The 21,976-nt window shown below is 37.7% G+C and overlaps 1 protein-coding gene across 2 annotated transcripts in view; it reads right to left on the reverse strand.

The window, feature by feature from the left end:
- Gmps (guanine monophosphate synthase) overlaps nt 1–21,976 on the reverse strand; it is a 63,935-nt gene that overhangs the window by 15,590 nt on the left and 26,369 nt on the right. For both annotated transcript variants that reach the window (XM_027391718.2, XM_027391720.2), the window contains 10 exons: nt 20,393–20,507; nt 17,427–17,524; nt 15,402–15,505; nt 11,981–12,174; nt 11,593–11,758; nt 8,654–8,805; nt 7,850–8,023; nt 5,597–5,702; nt 3,280–3,395; nt 1,255–1,380 (listed from right to left, as the gene is read on the reverse strand). In XM_027391718.2, the coding sequence (XP_027247519.1) occupies nt 1,255–1,380; nt 3,280–3,395; nt 5,597–5,702; nt 7,850–8,023; nt 8,654–8,805; nt 11,593–11,758; nt 11,981–12,174; nt 15,402–15,505; nt 17,427–17,524; nt 20,393–20,507 (1,351 nt within the window). The remainder of the gene's footprint in view (nt 1–1,254; nt 1,381–3,279; nt 3,396–5,596; nt 5,703–7,849; nt 8,024–8,653; nt 8,806–11,592; nt 11,759–11,980; nt 12,175–15,401; nt 15,506–17,426; nt 17,525–20,392; nt 20,508–21,976) is intronic.

The raw sequence follows: 21,976 nt of genomic DNA on the forward strand, positions 1-21,976 counted from the left end.
CCACTATGAAGGCTCTCTGATGAAACCGTACCCACTGCTGTGATTCTTGCTGATGTGGACAACTCTTGCACACAGTGGAAAGCTAGAAGGGAAGAACCATTCTGAGCTACGGCTATTTTTCTAGTTTCCACTGAACAAAGTAACAGCAAAGAAGCTTCCTTAGCTTCTTATGACCAGAAACCCCCTGAAGGGTCCCGATGTCAACACTTACTGTGGTTTTTTTCATGAACAGCATTACAAAACCCAACTATTATCCTCACATGTTTTTTCACAACTAGAAAGGCAGAACAATAATTTAAAAAGCTATATATCACAGCTAAGAAGAGAAGACACAGAAAGGAGTAACACTGGCCTATATAATCTTCAATCACAATCTTAGAACATTCAGGCAAACCAACCTTTGGACACTGCAGCACAATAGCTGTCATCAACAAAGTGAACATTCGAATTACATACAATTAAATTACAGCAAAACCACAGGCAGGTGAGATGGCTCAGCAGGCAAAGTGGCTAGCCATGCAAGCCTAACTACTTCAGCTCAATCCCTGGAATTCATGTCCTATGAAGAAATAAATAAATATGGTGGATGGTATTCGTGTGATATTACCCATTCTTATGGGAGATGGGAAAGAATCACTCAAAGTTCAGTCCAGCTATCCTTTAGTATGAAATATGGCAGAAACAAAGGACACTGCTCCACAACATGGAAAGAGAGAAGTGATGGCCAAAAGTTGATCTACACACATACTGTGGCATATGAATGTATACACACAAAAATAACTTTTAAAAACCATAGTAAAATCCCAGTGTTTTAAATAAGTGTGCGTTTTTGTGTTGTGTTACTGTCAATCCTCGACCACAAGCTAAACATGTATTTACTCATCTGATACCTTCTTGCAGGTAAAGAAAGAAAGGCTCTCGAGTCACAGTGTATCTCCTAAGTATAGAGATAAATAAGGACCTACCCTTTTGGTTCTGCTTCTAAAAGAAAAATAAACTAACCAACCATGAAGTAAAAGGTTCTCTGTATGTTTTACGTTTGGCTAGAGGAAAAACAAAAACATATTCTATAATTACAAAATCTTTGCAAAAATGTTCAGTTCTTAAAAGCTCATTCACTTCATAACCATCTTTAAAACTTTTTATCTTTCTAAACTTGGAATATAATTTCACATTTAATTTTCCAAAGAAATTCCAACTTTGTGAAAACAAGCAGCACAAGTTCCATCCCAATGAGTGACCTCACTGACTCACCTGCACACCCACAGTTTTAATCGGCAGCAAGAAAGCGTTCAGTGAATGGAGACTTGTAATCTGCATGAGCTTCTCCTGGTCCTCTTCTGTAGTGCAGGATTTGACTCTTTGTAACAGGGTATGAGGCTGAGAAAAGAAAGACATTTCTTTTCACATAGCAAGATATAAGGCCTCCATAATCTTATGTACTTGTACCATTGTTTTTAAAAGCAGATCATGTAGTATGTGCTTTGTGCTACATACTTTACCAGAAATTTCTGGGATATGAAATAGAAATTAAATTTATATACATTGAGATTTTTACTTTTTTTTTGGTTTTACGAGACAGGGTTTCTCTGTGTACCTTTGGAGCCTATCCTGGCAATCGCTCTGGAGACCAGGCTGGCCTTGAACTCACAGAGATCCGCCTGCCTCTGTCTCCCGAGTGCTGGGATTTAAAGGCTTGAGCCACCAACCACCTGGAGAGATTTTTACTTTTCTATCATCTATTTTTTTCCCCATTTCTATTTTTATCCCTTTGTTCTTTTCTGAACTGGTGATTCTCCCAGCTCATTTATTTCTTTTTATTGGTTTGAAGTTAAATCCCTCATTACTATTCATACAGTTCCCTTTAAGTATTAACACGACACTGAAAAAGAATCAACCTTTCTATCCTTTTGGCGATACAAAAACTTTTAATGCTTTATATCTTCTTAGTTTTAAACAGTAATAAATATATTGTTGGAGTTAACTGTTTTATGAAGTCCAAGTTCGTGACCATTTCACTCATTTACAACTTTATTTGCTTATCAATATCTCTTGTAGGTTAAATATCTTCTATCTCATTGCTTTTCCTACAGCCAGTGCCTTAGGAGTGGTTCCTAACCACAGCTACAGATCCCAGACTAACAATGTCAGAAATACTAGAGATGGGCAAGTATTTACTTCAAAAGCTCCCTTAGAGCCAGATGTGGCACACACCTAGAGTCCTAGCACTCGGGAAAATGAAGGAGAGGATCATGACTATTCTGATAAAATAATTAGTATTTAAATTTAGCCTTTCTTGTTCTCTTTGCCATGAGAAAGTCTAAATACTAGGAGATGGCAAAGGACTGACTGAATGCAGGTAATGGGCATAAGTAAAAAGAAGATATAAAGCTAACTATTTTTCTAGGTGTCCTGGACTTCATTTTTGGTACTAGATAAGTGGCTAAAAATACATTCAGTAGTCAAAGTGTAAAATCCAATGTGAAGCTCCACAACCTTAGACTGGATATTATAATTATACAGTTCACTCACTGAGGTGTATACATGTTGGCTCTGATTACTTTCAGTGGGTGATGCTCATTATTCCAAGTTTTTATAATACAGCTTATTTTTTTTAAAGGATAAAAAGAACAACAACACAAAAAATTCATCTCCTTCAGATGACTTCATAATAGTAGGAAAAAACAGTGCCTTAAATTCCTAAAAAACAAAACAAAACAAAAAAACAATAGGGCTGTTGGTAATAAATGCTCTTATCTATGACTTTATTGCTCTAGTTCTTAAGACAGCTTGGTGTGTACCATGGCCATCCCTGTTTTTTGTTTTTATTCTTCTCTCATATAATACATCCCAAACTAAGTTTTGCCTCCCTCCACTTCTCCCAGGCCTCCCACTAGCCACCCCCCCCACCTTCCACCCCACCCCACCTCCACCCCAATCCACTCCTCCACCATTTCCCTTTAGAAAAGAACAGCCCTCTTCCCAGGGATATCATCTGTACAGAGCAAAACAGGTTACAAACCCTCCTATCAGGGCTGGTCAAGGAGGAAGGAAACGGTCCTAAGGCCTTTCAAGGACAGGAGCGATACAGTCTTATTTTGGTTAGACAGACCAAAATAAGACTAGTAGTCTCTGTGTTATACTCTCTAGACAGTCACTACAAGTAAGTAGTGTTCTGAATTTTTAAACAAATTTTAAAAACTTCATTTTAAAACAAGAATATAAACAGCCATCTACTTTGTTCTTTGTATTGACCAGATACATCAAATCAGTTATTACCTTCTTAACACTTGCAGAAAAGTCAGCTACTATTTTCAAAATATTGTTGGTTTCAGGAAAGTCTTTACAAATATAAGGTTCTTCAGCACATATTACTCTGATTGCCAGGCCAGGACCTACAAATAACAATAATTTTGAACATAAAATTTATAATGACAATTTGAATATAAAACTGAAAGTAACTCTAAGACATAAAACCCTTTAAATGAACACAAGGTATTCAATTTTAATTGACTCCTAGCACTAAATTTCAAGGCTGAGAATATAATTCTTTGGTAGAGCCAATGTTTAGCATGTACAAGGAAAAATTAAACCAAAAAAAAATAAACACAAGGCATTTAGTTTTAAGTGTTGGTATTAATTTCCCATCCCACTTGTCTAACATAGTCTCACAAAAATTTTCCTCAGGAAGTAACGCAATATATGCCAATTTACTGGAAATCTCTTTATTAAGGAAATTTTCCATCATACATAAATGTAAAGAAAAATAATGATAACCACCTTGACTCATATGTTGTTTTAAATTTAGAAAAAAAAAAACCTGAAAATATTGCTAAATATTGCTTAATGCAAAGATGTGAGCTAGCACTTCTAGTTACCAACGAAAGTCACTAGACAGATGGCTGAGTGGCAGGCAGACTGCTCACCAGTTAAGAGCACTGTTGCTCTTTAGAGGACCAGGTTTCGTTTCCCAGTACAATAGCCAGAGGCTCACCTCATCTTATTTAGGCACTTGGCACGCCCATGTACGTACACACACACACACACACACACACACACACACACACACACACACACACACACACACACACACACACGCAGCAAAATTTTACAAAAAAAAACTAAAACTAAAGCATAAATAATAAAAAAAGAACACGAGATGCTGAGATGCCTATAATCAAAATGAAAGCCTAATATTATTTCATTAGTGGTCCTCAGCCTCATTCCAAGTTTTAGAATAAACATCAAGATTAGTAAAGCAGCTAAAATGTTCTTGCCAATGAAATTTCACGAGATTTAAAATATATCAGTCACACAAGCCTAGCTAAAATGATGTCCAAAGGCACAGGGCCAACTTGCACCCACTATCTTTTGTTGGTATACATTTAAGGACTGAAGAACTTGAATTACTGGATTTTTATATCAAGTGCTAATTACTTCTAACAGTGTTCATGAAGGCAATGTAGCCGTTAAAAGTAAAAAAAACCTCTAAAATGGTGCTTTCTGTCCAGTTTTTGGAAAACTGTCCTCACCCAGAAGTTTTCTCATCCATAAGACAGAATAAAGGTTATTATTTCTGTGTGTGAGAGGATCAAGTAAGACAGTACTTTAAGAACATTTAGCACGGTGTTGTCACAGTATTTCCAAAATACTAATGTTTTTTTGTTTTGTTTTGTTTGTTTGGTTTTGGTTTTTTAAAGTCAGGGTCTTACTACATGACCCTAGCTAGCCTACAACTTCGTATGTAAACCTCAACTCATAGAGATCTGCCTGCCTCTGCCTCCCAAGTGCAGGGATTGAAGCAATGTGCCACCATGCTGTGGTATCATTATGTTTTTAATTAATTAGACTATTCTTCCACCACCTGTTATAGAGAGCTAAACAGGTTTCTGTCTGAAACTATGTCAGAATAAACAAATCACATGTCATGATGTTACCTTTAAATATCACTATTTTTTCTGACATACCAAATAACCAACACTTTTTTGATGTCCATGAATTAGTAACACAGAACAAACATAGTGCAAAGAGTGCTTTACATATGAAGGAAGAAGTTCTTGCATTCAAACAAGATGCTGCATAAAAAAACTTAAGAGAGGATTTGGCAGTGACTACATGAGAGGCTGAGGTAGGAGAAACACCTGAACCAAGGGCATCCAAGGCAACCTGGGAGAGGTAGGGGTGAGGGGAATCTAACTTTTTTTAAGAGACCCTATCTTTAAGGGGGGGGGGGGGAGACACAGATTTTAATTATCTCTACTTTCCATGGAATAAATGATATATACATCATTTATGTTATAAAAACCCTAGATCTACCACTAAGAATTATATAGAAATGTTATCAAAATATCTCTGTGCTCCATCTCCTCATCTGACAGCAATGTTATCTGCCAGACTCCCAGGAATCATACAGTATCTAAATACAAGCACAGAAGAAAATTAGTCATATAATAGTACAAACACAAAAAATTTATTCCCTGTCATCCTTTCCCTTCTGTCATGTCACATATTTCTAAAAAAGCCAAACGATTCAGAATGGTCTGAACTGAATCCACGAGAAGCTCTACAGCCAAACGAACCCCAAGTGTGGTTTTACCTGGAAAAGGATGCCTGGAAACCAATTCTTCTGGCAGGTCAAGCTCTCTGCCTAAAATTCTCACTTCATCTTTATGAAAATCTTTCAGAGGTTCTATTACTTTTCCCTACAAGGAGAAAATGGGACCAATTAAAAGATTAGACTTTATCTTTTAAAATACTTTCTTCTATGAAGCTTTAGAAGGAATTAGGTGAATATTTATTTTTTGTGGCATTTATATTGTTTGCTGAAACACATTTTAAAGTAAAACCCTTGAAAGTCTTATGAATAAAGGCAAATTCAGGGGCTGGAGAGATGGCTCACTGACGCACAGACATACATACAGACAAAATATCCCAATCCATAAAAAAAAAAAAAAAAATCTCAAAAAAAAAAAAAAAATCTGGGAAAACAACCCTCCCAGCTCTCATCTATTTCTCATATGACACAAGACAATTGGAAAAATTAATGTTAGTGCTTAGTTTTCCCAGATGAGATGGATATGGTGGTGCACACCTTTAATCCTAGCACTTGGGAGGCAAAGGCAGGCATATCTCTGAGTTCTAGGCCAGCCTGGTGTACACAGAGAAACCCTGTCTAAAAGAAAAATAAATAAATAAACAAAAACAAGGGAAAAAATTAAACTTTTCTAAAAAAATGATGGGAAGAAATATATATATTTTATTTTATGTGTATAGGTATTTTGCCCTGCATGTATGTACATTCACCAGTTGCATGACCATCAGATGCCCTGGAACTGGAGTTACAGAGGACTATGAATGAACTGACATGTGGGTGAACTGAATTCCAGTCCTCTGGAAGCAAACTGAATTTCAGTCCTCTGGAAGCAGCCAAGTGCTCTTAACTGCTGAGCCATTTCTCCAGCTCCAGAGAAAATGATTCTAAATCATATCAAATTAAAACACAGTATATAAGCAAAGAGAAGACACTCTTGTATGATACCACTATACCAAGTACACAAGGTAGTCAAATAGAAATTACCATGAAAGGTGGTTATCAGACAGTAGGGGAGGAACAAAAGTTTTAGTTCTGCAATCAGAGCAAGTTACAGAAACCTACCTAGAATCTCTACAGAGATTCTACTATTCTACTCTAGATGATGGGATTTATTTTATGTTTTATACAACAATTTAAAAAAAAAAAAAAGGTAAGTCTTGACAAGATATGGAAAATGAAAATTTTTAAATCTTTCCAGTGGGAATGTATAAATTCAGCATTTTGGACAACAGTCTAACAGGAAATTAAAATGTTGAAGAGTCATTATATAAAATTTAGGAATTATTTTGTTTTTGAGTCACCTATAATCCTGGATTTTAACCTGGTATGTAGCTGAAGATGGCCATGAAACTTTAGATCCTCCTGCCTAGACTTCGTGAGTGATGAGTTTACAATACATATGCTATTTTAGCAATTCTATACCTAGATATCCACTAGAAGAAAATGAATGTTTATAAGAATTTGCAACTAATATTTATAACATCATTTCTAACAGCCTACATGGGTAATGTCCACCAAATAAAAAATGTGAACACATATACAAATGGAATATTATTTGGCTATAAAAAGGAATGTTACATTATGCCACAAATGAACCTTGAAAATATATAAGTTAAGAGACTAGCTGGGCATGGTAGACCATGCCTGTATTCATAGCATTCAGGAGGTAGAGGCTGGAGGGTCACCAAAGTCAGCCTCAGCTACATAACAAGTTAGAGGCAAGAGATACAGGAGACCATCTTAAAAAAAAAAAAAAAAAAAAGCAAAAAGCCAATCATAAAAGGCCACAAGGTGTCTAAAATGAGGAAAACTACAGAAGTAGAAATTAGTGGTTTGCAAAGCACGGTGGCCTTTAATCCCAGCATTGGGAGACAGAGGCAGGCAGATCTCTAAGTTTGAGGCCCATCTGACCTACATAGCAAGTTCCAGGCCAGCCAGGGCTATATACAGAGACCATGTCTCCAAAAATAAATTAAAAAACAAAACAAAACAAAACAAAACCAGTGGATAGTTGTCTTGAGTTGACAAGAAGAGATGGGGTAGGGTACAGTTAGAAAGAAGAATGAAGTTAGAAGGAAGAATGACTGCTAATGAGCACAAATGCACTGAGTTCCTTTTGAGGATAATATACATGATCTATAATTAGTTAGTGGTGACTGTTAGTCACCCTTGCAAGTCCTGGGAAGGAGAAAGGATGGAGGAAAAGGTTAATGTTTTGTGTATACACGTTATGGAAAGGTTCTCACAAGCCTTTACCTCTTCCCTTAGCTTTCTGATAAGTTCCGTGTCATTATGGTGGGTTTTGATGAGTTCAGCTTTGCCACTAGCCACAAGGGATGCACTTTCAATTAGATCAGGCCGTAAAGTACCTTGGGCAAGAAAAACCTCCTCTGGCTTCAAACTCATTTCTCCAATTACTTCATTGGCAATCTGTTATCAATGAAAGCAGAACAGTCTTCTAAGAAATGAATTTTTTCAACAAAGTTAATGAAATTTGAGTCTTTGCATAGCCAGCCAGGAAATTGGATCCATCAAACTAGGAAAACTAAATTTCCGAACATGTACATTGTGTGTGACTGAAAAATACATGAACATTCCCTTCAGCACTTCCTGAAATCTGGCCACTGGTAAACCCAATAGAAGTGCAGTGCCAGCAAAAAGGTCCATTCTTAAATGCCTAAATCATCATCTTGGCAACATGCATGCTTTTTGAACCAAAATAGTTTCTATCAGTAGGACACACACACACACACACACACACACACACACACACACACACACACACACACACACACACACACTTTACATGTATCTTAGAAAATAAAATTAGCTAATTTTGCTGATATAGTGATAAAAACACACTAAAATTCACATAAAACAATGAACATTGCACACATTGAAAGAAAGATACCTTAGCCAGGCATGGTGGTGCCTTTAACCCGAGCACTCAGCAGGCAAAGGCAGGTGGATCTCTGAGCCTGGTCTATAAAGCAAGTTCCAAGACAGCCAGGGATACACAGTGAAGCCCTGTTAGAGAAACAAAGAAAGACAGGAAGGTACCTTAACAAAAGTATCACCAATGATTTTTCTTTTTTCCTCAGGACTTGTAGTCATATTTAATGTTTTGCTAATTCTTTTTCGTGGGGTCCTGTCTTCATCTGAGATTGGTAGAGTGGTTGTTCCATTGTAGAAAGAGTGAGCAGCATTTATCACTAGGAGAGATGGGAGAAGTATTTTAAACTACTGTATTTTTTTAACATCATAAATATATCAAGGCATAGAAAGAAAACCAAGACATACTCTTTGATATCCCTTACATTTGCCCCTATGTTGAATAACCAACAATAAATTAGTAGTAAAGAGTTCAGATCTGGGAATTCATAAGAGAACTCTGTAGCATTTGGATGAGACTCAACACTGTCAACGGTGCTGGCTGCTTTCCCTCTGTTCAGTGTTCCACTAGAACAAGTGAACACTATAGCAATACATATAGACCAAGACAGTTAAAAGCAGTGGCTCCTCCACAGAAAACCAAAGTTCTTCAAAAGCTGCTAACTATACATTTAGAATTGCCTGGATATCCCTTTATTTATTATTATACAAGAGCAAGAAATCATGCTAGTTCAATGGCAAAGTGTTTGCCTAATGTGCACAAGGCCCTGGGTTTAATTCCCAGCACTGTCAAATGGGAAGCAGGTAAGGAGTAAAAGCTATGACCACTATTTGGTAGTAGACCAATAACTACTGATAGGCTTCAGCATGAGACAATGAAGTAGCCAGCTGTTTCAATCAGGGTCCACCAAAGACCTGTAGGTCCTTCTCTTAACCTAGTCAGTTACCCTCAAGGTACTGCCTATCAACACTGGTATAGGCAAAAAGAGCACAGGATAGGAAGAAGGAATCTATTCCTATCCATTTACTGTAGCTGAATTCTGTTCCTACTGTAGAGTCATACTTCTAACCTCAACTCTGCCTGGTGCCAGGGCTCCAAGTCCAAGTTCTCTTAGTAAGCCCTCAGCTTTCTGAAGGCGAGGACAGCAGTGCATGCTCTGCATTAAGGAAAACAATTTGCTTCCCATGTATTCAAACAGTTCTGGTTTCAAACAGTTTCAAACAGTTTAGGCACACAGAGATCCACTCCTCCCCAAATTCAACATTCACTCTTCCTAAGCCTCCCCCAGAACTCTGCAGCCTAAGTCAGCTTGTTTATTATTGGATTCCTTCCCACTTTAGGCCCTAGACTTTGAACTCCTCCAGTCTACTGATCCAAGTTTTTGTGCCATTAAAATTTGTCTAATATAAAGGCTCCCTTGGAAGCAGAATAAGATACCTTTAAAAGTAAGTAGGATAGCTAACAAAAATTTAACTGTACACAAAAATGGTTATTACAAACAATACTAAACTAAAACTAAAGGCATCCTCCAGGCCAACTTTTCCTTAGCCTGACCTCAAAATGTTTACAGTAAATCCAACACAACAGAGACAACTAGACTGAAAAGAGGAAATTAAAGCTATCAACCACGAGTTGCAGTAAAGGGAAAAAAAGAAAAAGAAAAAGATCTTGTTTATAAATTCCAAAAATTTCTTCTTTCATGTGAAGAAAACACTGCTGGGTCCCAGCTGGGACTCTGGAAGAAGTTAAATTTTGTTAGCTTATGGAAAAAATCCTCCTCAGACACCTGCATTTGACCATCTAGTGTTCTTTTACTATTTTCTTATTCCCTCTCCTTGTGTCACTGGACCTGTTTATGTCTTTGCTGTTGGTCATGCTTCAAAAAGAAAGTGACCTTGTAGGAGTCATCACCTTAAACCCAGTCTTGTAGCATCAATGCCAATTAAATTAATAATACAGCTGTGTACACTGTATTTTTAATCTACTATACCATTTCACTATACCCAGTTATACCATTTTTAGAGACTAAGAAATATCCATAAATGTAAATGTCACTAAAAAATAAGTTTACTAGTCATTATCATTGCTGGGCAGCAGTGGTGCACACCTTTAATCCCAGCACTCGGAGGCAAAGGCAGGTGGATCACTGTGAGTTCAAGGCCAGCCTGGTCGACAGAGTGAATTCCAGGACATCCAGGACTGTTACACAGAGAAACCCTGTCTCAAAAAAGCTAAACGCCCCCACCCCTCAAAAGTAACAGTAACTGAGGATCTCTGACCTTTCATAAACTCTGTATGTACAAGCACTCAGCTGTGCATGCAGACATTATGTGTCTTCCTCTATCGTGCTCCACCAATTTTTTTTAATATAGTCTCTCTCACTAAACATGGAGCTCACTAGTTTGGGCAGACCAGTTAGCCAGCAAGCACAATGACTGGCCTGTTTTTGCCTTTCCCAGTTTGGGGATTACAAGCATAAGGACACATCTGGCTTTTTATATGGGTCCTAAAAATAAATTCAGGTTCTCATGCTTGTGTGGAAAGCACTTTACCAACATGGCTTGCTTTATTTCTTCAAGTCTAGCTATGTTACCTAAGCTAATTCCAAGCTCCTGATAGCGAATGCTTGCCCTGCCTCAGTCGCCTAAGTAGCTAGGATTACAGATACATACAACAAGCATGTCTGGCTAATAATAGACTTTTAATCTCCTTTCTCTATTATGAGCCTGGGTGCAAAACAACCTATATTTGCAGAAGAGCTTAGATACTTGCAAAAATAATGCCATGAAATCAGGGAGGAAAGGGAGATTTTGAGAGGACAGGGAAGACAAACAGAAGAGGATAGAATGGTAGATGCAAAATGGCAACTTACCAATTTCAATATCTTAGTACAACAGTCCATATTATCTAAATCTTATATTGGACACTTCTTGATACTACACTTAATCTTAGCCGAAAAGCCAAATAGCAATTGAACCCTTCTTGCAACAGAGGAGATTATACATGTGAAGTAAGATATTTTCAGCCTCAAGTTTACAGGGAAAAGTAGGCTTGAAGAGATAAACCCTGGTGTGGTGTAAATGAACTTCTCATGATTAACTAATACCTTTGACCTGAATTCCAAGCTTTTTGAGGGCCTCTTCAACAGACTGGCTTTCTCGTTTTCTCATAAATCCATTATCAATGTGTACAGCAATAACCTGATCTTGGTTCAAAGCACGATTCAGCAAAGCTGTACAAACAGTTGAATCTACACCACCACTAAGTAAAACCTGTAAATAAAATGAAGAAAAATAAAACAAGAAATAAACACTGTCACCTTGTATAATTACTTAAGTGTTTTATATGTTAAAGATACGTACAGTATTAAAGATATATTGAAAATATGCATCTTGGGTGATGTAACACACACATTATATATGTACCCTGTCAGTTGTCAAGGCTAAGCAACCCAGCTGTTAAGTTTGTAGACCCCCAGGTGATTAACTGCTTACCAATACTTTTGATGTCCCTACTCTCTCTTTGATCTCTCGAATGCATTCAAGTTCTCGGTTCTGCACAGTAAAGGTCCCACTGCAGCCAGCAACATCATACAGGAAATTCTTCAGTATTACTTTCCCATTTTCTGTAAGGCCAACTTCAGGGTGGAACTGTACACCATATAGCTTTTTAGATTCATTGGCTATACCTTCATGGAGAAAACAGTCACAAACCAATTTTATGTTGAAAAACAACAACTAATAGTCACAATCCATTCCTCAAAATCTTTCTCCTATGTTAAACGTAGATGCCTTACTTCAAATTTTAATTACAGAGAAAGAAAACACATAAGTAAAGCTACACTGTCATAACCTTTATAAGTATATGGGGAAAAATTAGCTGTAGGACAGGGAAGAGATTTTTTTGCTAGATTGTCATATCTCTACCACTACTTCAGTTTTCTTGTGTATTTAATATAGAAAACAACTCTATTTTGGTTCTCAGTCCTACATGGATTCCACATATACTCGACAACCTCCAATTCCCAACATTAAAAAAAAAAAAGACCACACATTAAACTATTCAGTATTTTCTATTATTTCCTTTTTGAGTTTTATTTACTACAAATATAGGTTGAGCAATGCTACTCAGAAATGTTTGGGTTCAGAAGTGTTTAAGATGTTCTGGTGTAACAGTTTCTAAGATTGAAATATTCCATTTTGCAGAAAGCTCCTTAAGCAGACAGGTAAACAACTTAAACAGCTTCAGGAAGTCCCTGAAATTGACCAGATTCACTAGACGGAACAGAGTAAGCAATAAAATCAGTCCCTCCAGGATGGGAGAAACTGGGCTGCAAAGAAGACTGAGACCAGGCCAGCTGCCTGGAAGAAGCAGAAGCCAATCGAGCTGCCTGGACAGACTTTTACAACAGTTTAGGAACCTAGAACAGACACTCCAATCTGTTGAGATGCCAATAAGCTGTGCAGTATGCTCCAGGTTCCCAGATTTATGAGATTACACCCATACTGGGATAGACTTTGGTGATACAGCTAAGTCATTCTGTTACTGTAAGTAACCTCACTCATATTACTGTAGAAATCCCAGTGAAACTCACTGGCTCACTAAATTGGACTCTGGTGATATCCATACTTTGGTCTGTCATGGATTCCCTATCTGGGGCAAGTAGAAAGTGTATGTTGTGTCTCCTCAGAAAAAGTTTTGTCACATTGTTACACACAAATATTTTGGCATTAATTTTTGTATGAAAACCAAGTACAAACATAAAATTCACTGATATATATCATAGACAAGTGGTCTAAAATTATACACTATTTTAAGTGTACTTGCAACTTATGAATTCAAGCGAGTAATCAAATAGTTTTGGATTGTGGAATATTTCAGATATTCAGACTAGGGACATTTACTATATGATTTCACCTACTTGACTATAGTGCTTAACAAATTGTCTGCCAAGCAACAAGTGCTGGGGCTAGGGGCTTTACATGGGAATTAGTATCTTTATTTTATGATCCATGCATCAAGAAATTTGCTCTTAAGTAACTAACTCATGCCTGGCAGGCTCAAGATCAAAGCACTTTACACTTTATTTGGCTTTCAGGATACCACTCTCAGTTTACTTTATTTCAGTGTTTGCTCCTTCTTACTCTTGGCTGCTGGTCCCTCTTCTAGCCTATCTCTACATGGAAGCTGTCTTCTTCACACAATCTTAAGTGAGCCGATATTCTAATGATCCTAATATTCCATTCTTAGGCCCATCGTATACCTCCAGTCTAGCATACTCCTCTGAAGTCAAGATGTGTAACTCACAGCTAAACACTGAGCTGAACTCTGGAATCCTGTTGCAGACAAGAAGGAGTGGTGAGCAAAGGGGGTCAAGACCAGTCTGGAGAAACCCACAGAAACAGCTGACCTGAGCAAGGGGTTGCTCATGGACCCCAGACTGATAGCTGGGAAACCAGCATAGGACTGTTCCAGACTCCTGAAGGAGGAAGTCAGTTTGGAGGTCTGGACAATCTATGGAGCCACTGGTATTGGATCAGTATTTACCCCCAGTACACAAATGAAATTTGGGAGCCCTCTCCTCATAGAGGGATACTCTCTCAGCCTGGACACACTGGGGAGGGAGGGTCTAGGCTCTGTTCCAAATTATATGACAGACTTTGAAGGTCCCCCAAGGAAGGCCTCACCCTTCCTGGGGAGCAGAAAGGGGTTGGGATGGGGGGGGTTGGTGGGGGCAGGGGAAGAGGGGAGGGAGAGGGAACTGAGATTGACATGTAAAAGATGCTTATTTCTAATTTAAATTAAAAAAAAAAAAAGATGTGTAACTGTGTACTAGACACCTTTGTTTTGGTGTTTAACTCATCATCTTGAGCTTCATGTGCAAACCCAAACCCCTGAGTTCTTTCCCATTAAGAAAATAGAAACTCTACCCATCTGATGATATTCAGGGGAAAAAAAATCCAGCATTTAAAACTTGATTGTTTTACCTTTGCTATTCCATACTCAATCCAGGAAACAAATCTTTTGTCTATCCATTCAGAGCATTACCACAATCCAAAGATGTGACTAGTTTGCCTACCATCCTGCTCTAAATTTCTTCACCTTTCTCCCCCGATCACCAGAATATACCACCTTCCTGCTTTTACTATGACCAAGTCTATTTCCTCCTCATGGTAACATAATCCTAAAATTAGATCATGCCTATCCTTTATTCAGAACACCACTTACCCAGAAATAAAGCCAAGGTTTTACAATCACTCAAAGCCCCCACTACCTCGCTCTCGAGTCAGATTTACCCTTGCTCAAATTGTGCATATTCTACTTGCATTTCTCATTATAGTCCCAGCTTGGGACCACTATCTGCCATTAAAACTTCCCTCAAAACAAGAGCAATTCTAATCACACTAAGGCTCACTAGCCTGCTTGCTTTTTGAAATGAGATTCCCATCCAGCTCAGTGGGGGCTTCCTCCTAAATGCTGGATTAGATACAAACCACAACACCTGTTTTCATATTCAAGGTCATTTGCACACCACACACAGACACATACATTCACATGAATAAATTTTTTTTTAGTTTTAGTATTTTAAAGCATTATGTGACTTCTGAATAATTCCCTTGGTTAATAATAGATCCTACCACATTGACAACAGCTATGGAAAAAATAAGAAAGAAAGAGTCCAGAAACTGGCTCAGTGGGTAAAGGAACTTGATGCCAAAGCTTCAATCAGTGGGATATAAATAGGGGGAGGAAAGAGCCCTTAAGAGGTTCTCTGACCCTCAGACACAATAAATGTGAAAATAAACATTTCAAATGAAGACTTATTTAAAAGTATCTCACAGATTACAAAAGTATCTCATCGTGATTACTCTGAAAATTTTTTTAGATGAAATGTGCAAAATTTAGAACTTTTACCTGCCACAATATTCCCAGAGCGCGCTACAACCTTGAATCCATCAGCTACTTTGTCTACACTGTCTCCATGTGTAAGTAAAACAATTTCTTCCTTCTGAAGACCCCTAAACATATAAAAAGAAAGATTTTTAAATGTACACACAAATATCTCAATGAGAACCATATCAGTAAACAGTAAGTTATTGTACTAGCTAGTTTTATGGCAACATGAAACAAGTTAGAGTCATCAGAGAGGAGGGTACCTCAATTGAGAAAATGCCTCCATAACGCCTACAGCTTGTAGGGTATTTTCTTAATTAGTGATTAATGGGGGTAGGGGCAGCTCAATATGGATGGTGCCACCCCTGGACTGGTTGTCCTGGGTTCTATAAGGAATCAGGCTGCACAAGACATTGGGAGTAAACAGCACTCCTCCATGGCTTCTATATCAGCTCCTGCCTCTAGGTACCTGATCTGCTAGAATTCCTGTCCTGATTTCCTTTAATCATCAACAGTCATGTGGGAGACTTAAACCCTTTCCTCCCCAAGTTTCTTTTTTCATAGTGTTTCATCACAGTATTAGTAACCCTAACTAAAACAGTCATTTTGTTTACAAATAGAAGTTTACTATATGGTAGATTAAGAAAATGTAGGGGGTAAAAGTTATATAGCAATGCAACACTGTTAGAATTTATACATATATACATAATTTATTTTTTATACTTATATAAATATTATTTTATTATAAATAAAGTCAATAAAGGATATTAAATCTCAAAGAAGGCAACTAATAAAAATTGAGAACTGGGGCTCACTCAGTGGTTTAATATAATCACAAGGATCTAAGTTCAAATCCCCAGTACATAAAAAGCCAGTTACAGTCACATGTGGACCAAGAACTCCTGTGGGTTAATGAAACAGGAAAAGTCACAGGTATTTCTTGGCCTAGCTCCAGGTTCAGTCAGAGACCTTAGCTCAAGAGAATGAGGCAGAGAGCAAAGAATAGGATGTCCAACATTCTCCTTTGGCTTCTGTGTATATGCACATGTGTGCATACACCCATCACACACAGGCACCATACACAGGGAGCACGAGCATACACACACACACAGAGGCACACAAGCACACGCGCGCGCACACACGCACACACACACACACACACACACACACACACACACACACACACACACACACACACACTAAAAGTAATATTGATACTGTTATTCTGCAGCTATTTGTATAGTAAAATACATGTTATTATGCAGTCAGTAAACAAGATTTTCAGATTAAGTGTAAGAGATATGATGCTGGAGTGACAGCTCTATGGTTTACAGCACTTACTTCTCTTCCAGAGGATCCACATTTGGTTTCCAGTACCAACATTAGATGGTTCACAATCACTTATAGCTCCATCCAACACCCTTTTCTTGTCTCAACAGGTATACACATACACAGAATACACACAAACACACACTAAATACAGCTTAAGAGTAAGAGGCATTAAAATCAAAACAGTTGGATGAAAATTCTATAATCTCTCATATTAGAAATAATTATATGTGCTAATTATTCAAAAGTAGATTGCAAAACACAAAAACACCTAGAAATAAGTACAACCAGCACACAAGGTGGAGCTCTAGTGTAGAAAAAAAAACCAAAATTATGTTGTTTGAAGTGGTTGACCCCTGTGACCCACATGGTGGAAGTAAAATACCAATTCCCAGCTATCCTCCAAATGTCACACATGCCCCATGGCGTTTACACATACATACATACATACATACATACATACATACATACACACATACATAAAAATGACAAAAATTTAATATACACATATATAAATAAAATACATGGGATTAAGAAGATAGCTGGGCTGATAAAGGCATCTGTCACCAAGCCTAATGAAGGTGAGAACCAACTCCCAAAAGCTGGTCTCTGACACACACACACACACACACACACACACACACACACACACACTCACACACATTGTGACATACATTCATAAGTGGACACAAAATTAATGTAACTAAAAAATAATACCTGAACAGTGAGCATGTATTGTCCATTGTAATATTGAAAACTCCATCTTCTCTAACACTTTTCTTATGCACAGTGCCTCCAAAAACCTTATTCATCATCTAGTGAAGAAAGAAAAAAAAAAGAATGTTAATGAATCAAAAGAAGTTTGCATGCTAAAAATTATTATTTATATCCTTTGCTTTCAAAATCTTTTCTTGTAACATAAATACATCTGCATAAACAAGTGTTTAATAAATGTAGATAACTATAATCACTACATATAAAATTAAGAGGCATGAATTTATAGCAAAATTTGACAAGGAATTTGGCCTGAGATTTATTTCTGTTGAACACTGATAGAGTTTCCATTTGGTATACTTTAATTTACATTAATAAGAGAAATTTCAGCCAGGTGTAGCAGCATGTCTTTAATTCCAGCACTCAGGAGACAGAGGCAAGTGAAGTTATGTGGGTTCAAGCCATGCTTACTCTACAGAATTGAGTTCCAGGATAGCCATAGCTACATAGTGACACCCTGTCTCAAAAAGAGAAATTCCCTCAGGTCAGAATTTAATTTAAAACCACCAAGGCACTCTGAGATTTAAAAAGCCATAGCAGTTAAGAACTGTAGCACCAACACAGGATTTCTACAAAGATGCCTAAGAGGCATAAAGGAAAAATATACGATCCTCTGTGATAAAACAAGTTTGAATGGTTGAATTACAGAATGACAGATGAGAGGCAAAACTAGACATTAGTAAAACACAATGAAGTCTTGTATTTAATACAAAGGGCATTTAGTTAGGCAAGGTGGAGCACACCTTTAAAACTAGCACTCTGAAGCAGAGGCAGGGGGATTTCTATGTTTGAGGCCAGCCTGGTCTATAAAACAATTTCCAGGAAGCCAGGGTTTTTATACAGAGAAACCATGTCTGGGGGGGAAGGGGGAGGGTGAGAGGATAATACTACTACTACAAATGATAATATAAAGGACATGAACTTTATCTGTAAACCACAAAACTGGTCAGCTATGGTGTGTATCCTCAATCTGTTTTAACTTCCCCTGTAATCAAAGAATAATCTTTACCCTTTCAATAGCTGGAAATATATTAAAAAAGAATTAGGGCAGAAGAATCAAGAGTGCAAGGTCCTCTTAGCCACAAAGCAAAGGCTTTGAAGCCAGAATAAGCTACATAAAACCCTGTTTTTACAATATTTATTCTGTGTATTTGCTGTAAAAATTTCTTGTTTCTTTTCCTTCATTACATGCTAAAGGCAAAAGGGAAAACATAAGACAATTTATAGCTGGGAATGTTGGTGCATGCCTTTAATCTCAGCATTCAGGAAGTAGATGAAGGCCTGTATCTGTGAGTGCAAGGCCAGCCTGGTAAACAGAGCAAGTACCAGGACAGCTAGAGTTGTTACTTAGAGAAATCCTGAAATCCTGTCTCAAAGGGGAGGGGGGTGAGGGAGGCAGTTTATAAACTGAACACATTAATCCATGATTATACATTAATTTGGCTTTTCTTTAAAACCTTTTTTTTAATGTGTTAGTGTTTTGCCTGGATGTATGTATGTGTACCACATGCATTCCTGTGTCCTCGAAAGTCAGAAGAGGGAGCAGATCTGGAACTACAGTTACTGCTGGTTTAAACCATCATGTGGGTACTAGAACTCAAACTCTGCTCTTAACCACTTACCATCTCTCTAGTTTCTTGGCTATTCTTGGCATAGAAAAAAACCTTAAGAATTTCTTGGTTTAAAAAAAAAATTTTTTTTTTTTTGAGTTCAAGAGGAAAGGGGGATATGATGTCTGTTCTTGGTTATCAACTTGACTACAACTAAAATTAACTGAAAACTAAGTTGCTGGGCACATCTGTGTGGAACTTGTAGTTAACTGAATCATTTGACACAGGAAGACTCACCTTAAATACAATTGAGATTGAAGACCCCACACACACACATACACACAAACACACAAAATCTGGGCCCCACCTTCTCCTGGCAGCCAACATAAAGGACAAGGGAGAAAGAAAATCTTGGCTTTGTCCGCTCACCTCTGGCATTAGAGCTTACTTCTCTGGGATTGTGATATATACTAAAGTCCAGCTGAGACATCTAGCCTCATGGACTGAAAAACTACTGGATTCTCAGACTTTCCACTGGGAGACAGCCATTGTTGGATTAGCAGGACCATAACCTATAAGCCATTCTAATAAATTCTCTTTCTCTCTCCCACTCAATATATATTCATTCTATTCATTCTATTCCTCTAGAGAACCCTGACTAATATGGGGGAAGGAGGGGTGAGATGATTTTTTAAGTGAAAATGTTAACAGTACTCAAGAGGCTTCAGCAGGATTACCCACTTGTAGGTAGTTTGGACTATGCAGCAAAAAGTTCTGTACCTAAGCAAGTTGAAAGAGAGGGCAGGAGGATAGAGGGAGAAAGGAAAAGAAGTGAAAGGAGAGGGGAAGGAAGAGAGGGCTCATAAAATGTACTAATATGCAACTAATCATAATACATTATTCAAGGATGCTTTCTAGCTGTTTCCAGATGATCCAATCAAGTAAGACATTGTTTAAATACTATAATTCAATCATCTTTTGGCTTATAACTGTAAGGGAGAACTTTTAAATTTTTACCTGGTTTATGTTTCTATTCCTTTAGAACTTGTTCGGTAAAGGTGATTTTTTGATATGTGAGATTTAAGCATGTTTTGGCTTAACATTATCTGTTATCATAGTCAGGCTGGACAGGACTACATTGTGAGACCCTGTCTCAAATAAACAGACACACAGACAGACAGATGGTGGTTTGTTAAGAAATCTAGTTATTTATAAACAGGTTTCCTTATAAGGTCAACTCTACCATAGTACAGCAATCAATACACAGGAGTAATATGCCCAATTATCAGAGACAAACAGTGTTTAAAATCATAAAAATAAAACATTTAGTCAACTCCCAAACTCAATTTGCAGCTGTACCTGCATGCCATAGCAAATTCCAAGAACAGGCTTGCCAATGGTAAATATTGCTGGATCAAACCAGGGAGCATCCTCTGCATACACAGAATTAGGTCCTCCAGATATGATAATAGCCCTGTGGATTGAAAGAGTCAGTGCAGAATGTGACTGATAATCTTTAATTAACATCCTCAACATCTGTCCCATTTTGCACCATATGCCCAGTTCTTAAAGTTTAGCCCAATCCTGTCAATTTAGCGCAGTTACAATTGGCAACAAAACATTCTGCATATTCAAAAAACTTAAAAATGTTTCAGGAATGGGACTATCACGAGAAATTCATGTTTACTGGTATTTTGGGGGGGGTTAAAAACTCAAACTTTATTATTTGGTTTGATGTGAATTTTTTTCAGACAGGCTCACTATGTTGCCAAGTCTAAATGGAACTCATTATCCACCTCCTCAGCTTTGTGAGTGCTGGGGAAATAGGCACACACTGGCACAAGTAACTAGACATTAAGCATTTACTCCTGCATGACTATGAACAGCTACAATCAGAAACCATTAGGCATAGTGGTGCATGTCTATAATCACAGCACCTGAGAAGTTATGCGGGAAGATCATGGCTGGATGCCAAACAGGCCTACAGAAGAGTACCTATCTAAAAAGAATCAGGCGAAAACAAAACAGAAAACTGGAAGCTGGGGCACTATAATCTTAGTGACAGAGTATACAACAATATTCAGTACTGTGACATATAAAGTTGGAGGAAAAAAAGTTTGGGATAGCACTAGAATAGATATATAACTTAATTCCTAACAAAACTAATTCTATAAGACACACATAATGCCCAGTGGTAGAGCACTTGCCCATCTTATAAAAGGTTCTGGATCAACAGAAGAGGAGGGGAGGGGAAAGCAAACACACTTAATAATCAGGAACTCTAGGATCACAAATTATGTTTAAATTTTTGGTTTTTAATTTCTGAATTATGTGTGGGTTGCAGATACCACAGCACTTGTGGCAATCAGAACATACAGAGTCAGTTCTCGCCTTCCACCTTTGCGTGAGTTCCAGGAATGGAATTCAGATCATCAGGACTAATTGGCAAGTACCTTTACCTGTTGAGCCATCTTGCCAGCTCCATATTTAATTAATTCTATTAGATAACCACTGGGGCTTTGTAGTGAGACCCTGTCAATAAAACAATAACCACTGTGCCTGGGATCCTTCATTCGTCTATTCCAATCTATGAAACAACTTCAGGCTATAAGAATCTTAGTAGTATTAAACAGGAAATAAAATTTTAAAAGATTAAATAAAGGATAAAACTCCAGAAGTACTTAAACCAATTGTGAAAACCCTCATTAACTTCAGTGAACCACACTCTCTGAGTCTTATAAGACCCAACAAGTTATATGCATCATGCAGGTGAAGGTCATAAACAAAAAGTGGGCAACATGTTTGTCAGGATACTAAAAGAACTAAAAGAACAGTCAAGCTGGGTGTGGTGGCATACGCCTTTAATCCCAGCCAAGAGGCAAGTGGATCTCTGTGCATGATTTACATACTGAATTCCAGGACAGCCCTAACTGCATAGTGAGA

Source organism: Cricetulus griseus (assembly GCF_003668045.3).
Source record: "Cricetulus griseus strain 17A/GY chromosome 1 unlocalized genomic scaffold, alternate assembly CriGri-PICRH-1.0 chr1_0, whole genome shotgun sequence".
In the NCBI taxonomy this organism is placed as follows: Eukaryota; Metazoa; Chordata; class Mammalia; order Rodentia; family Cricetidae; genus Cricetulus; species Cricetulus griseus.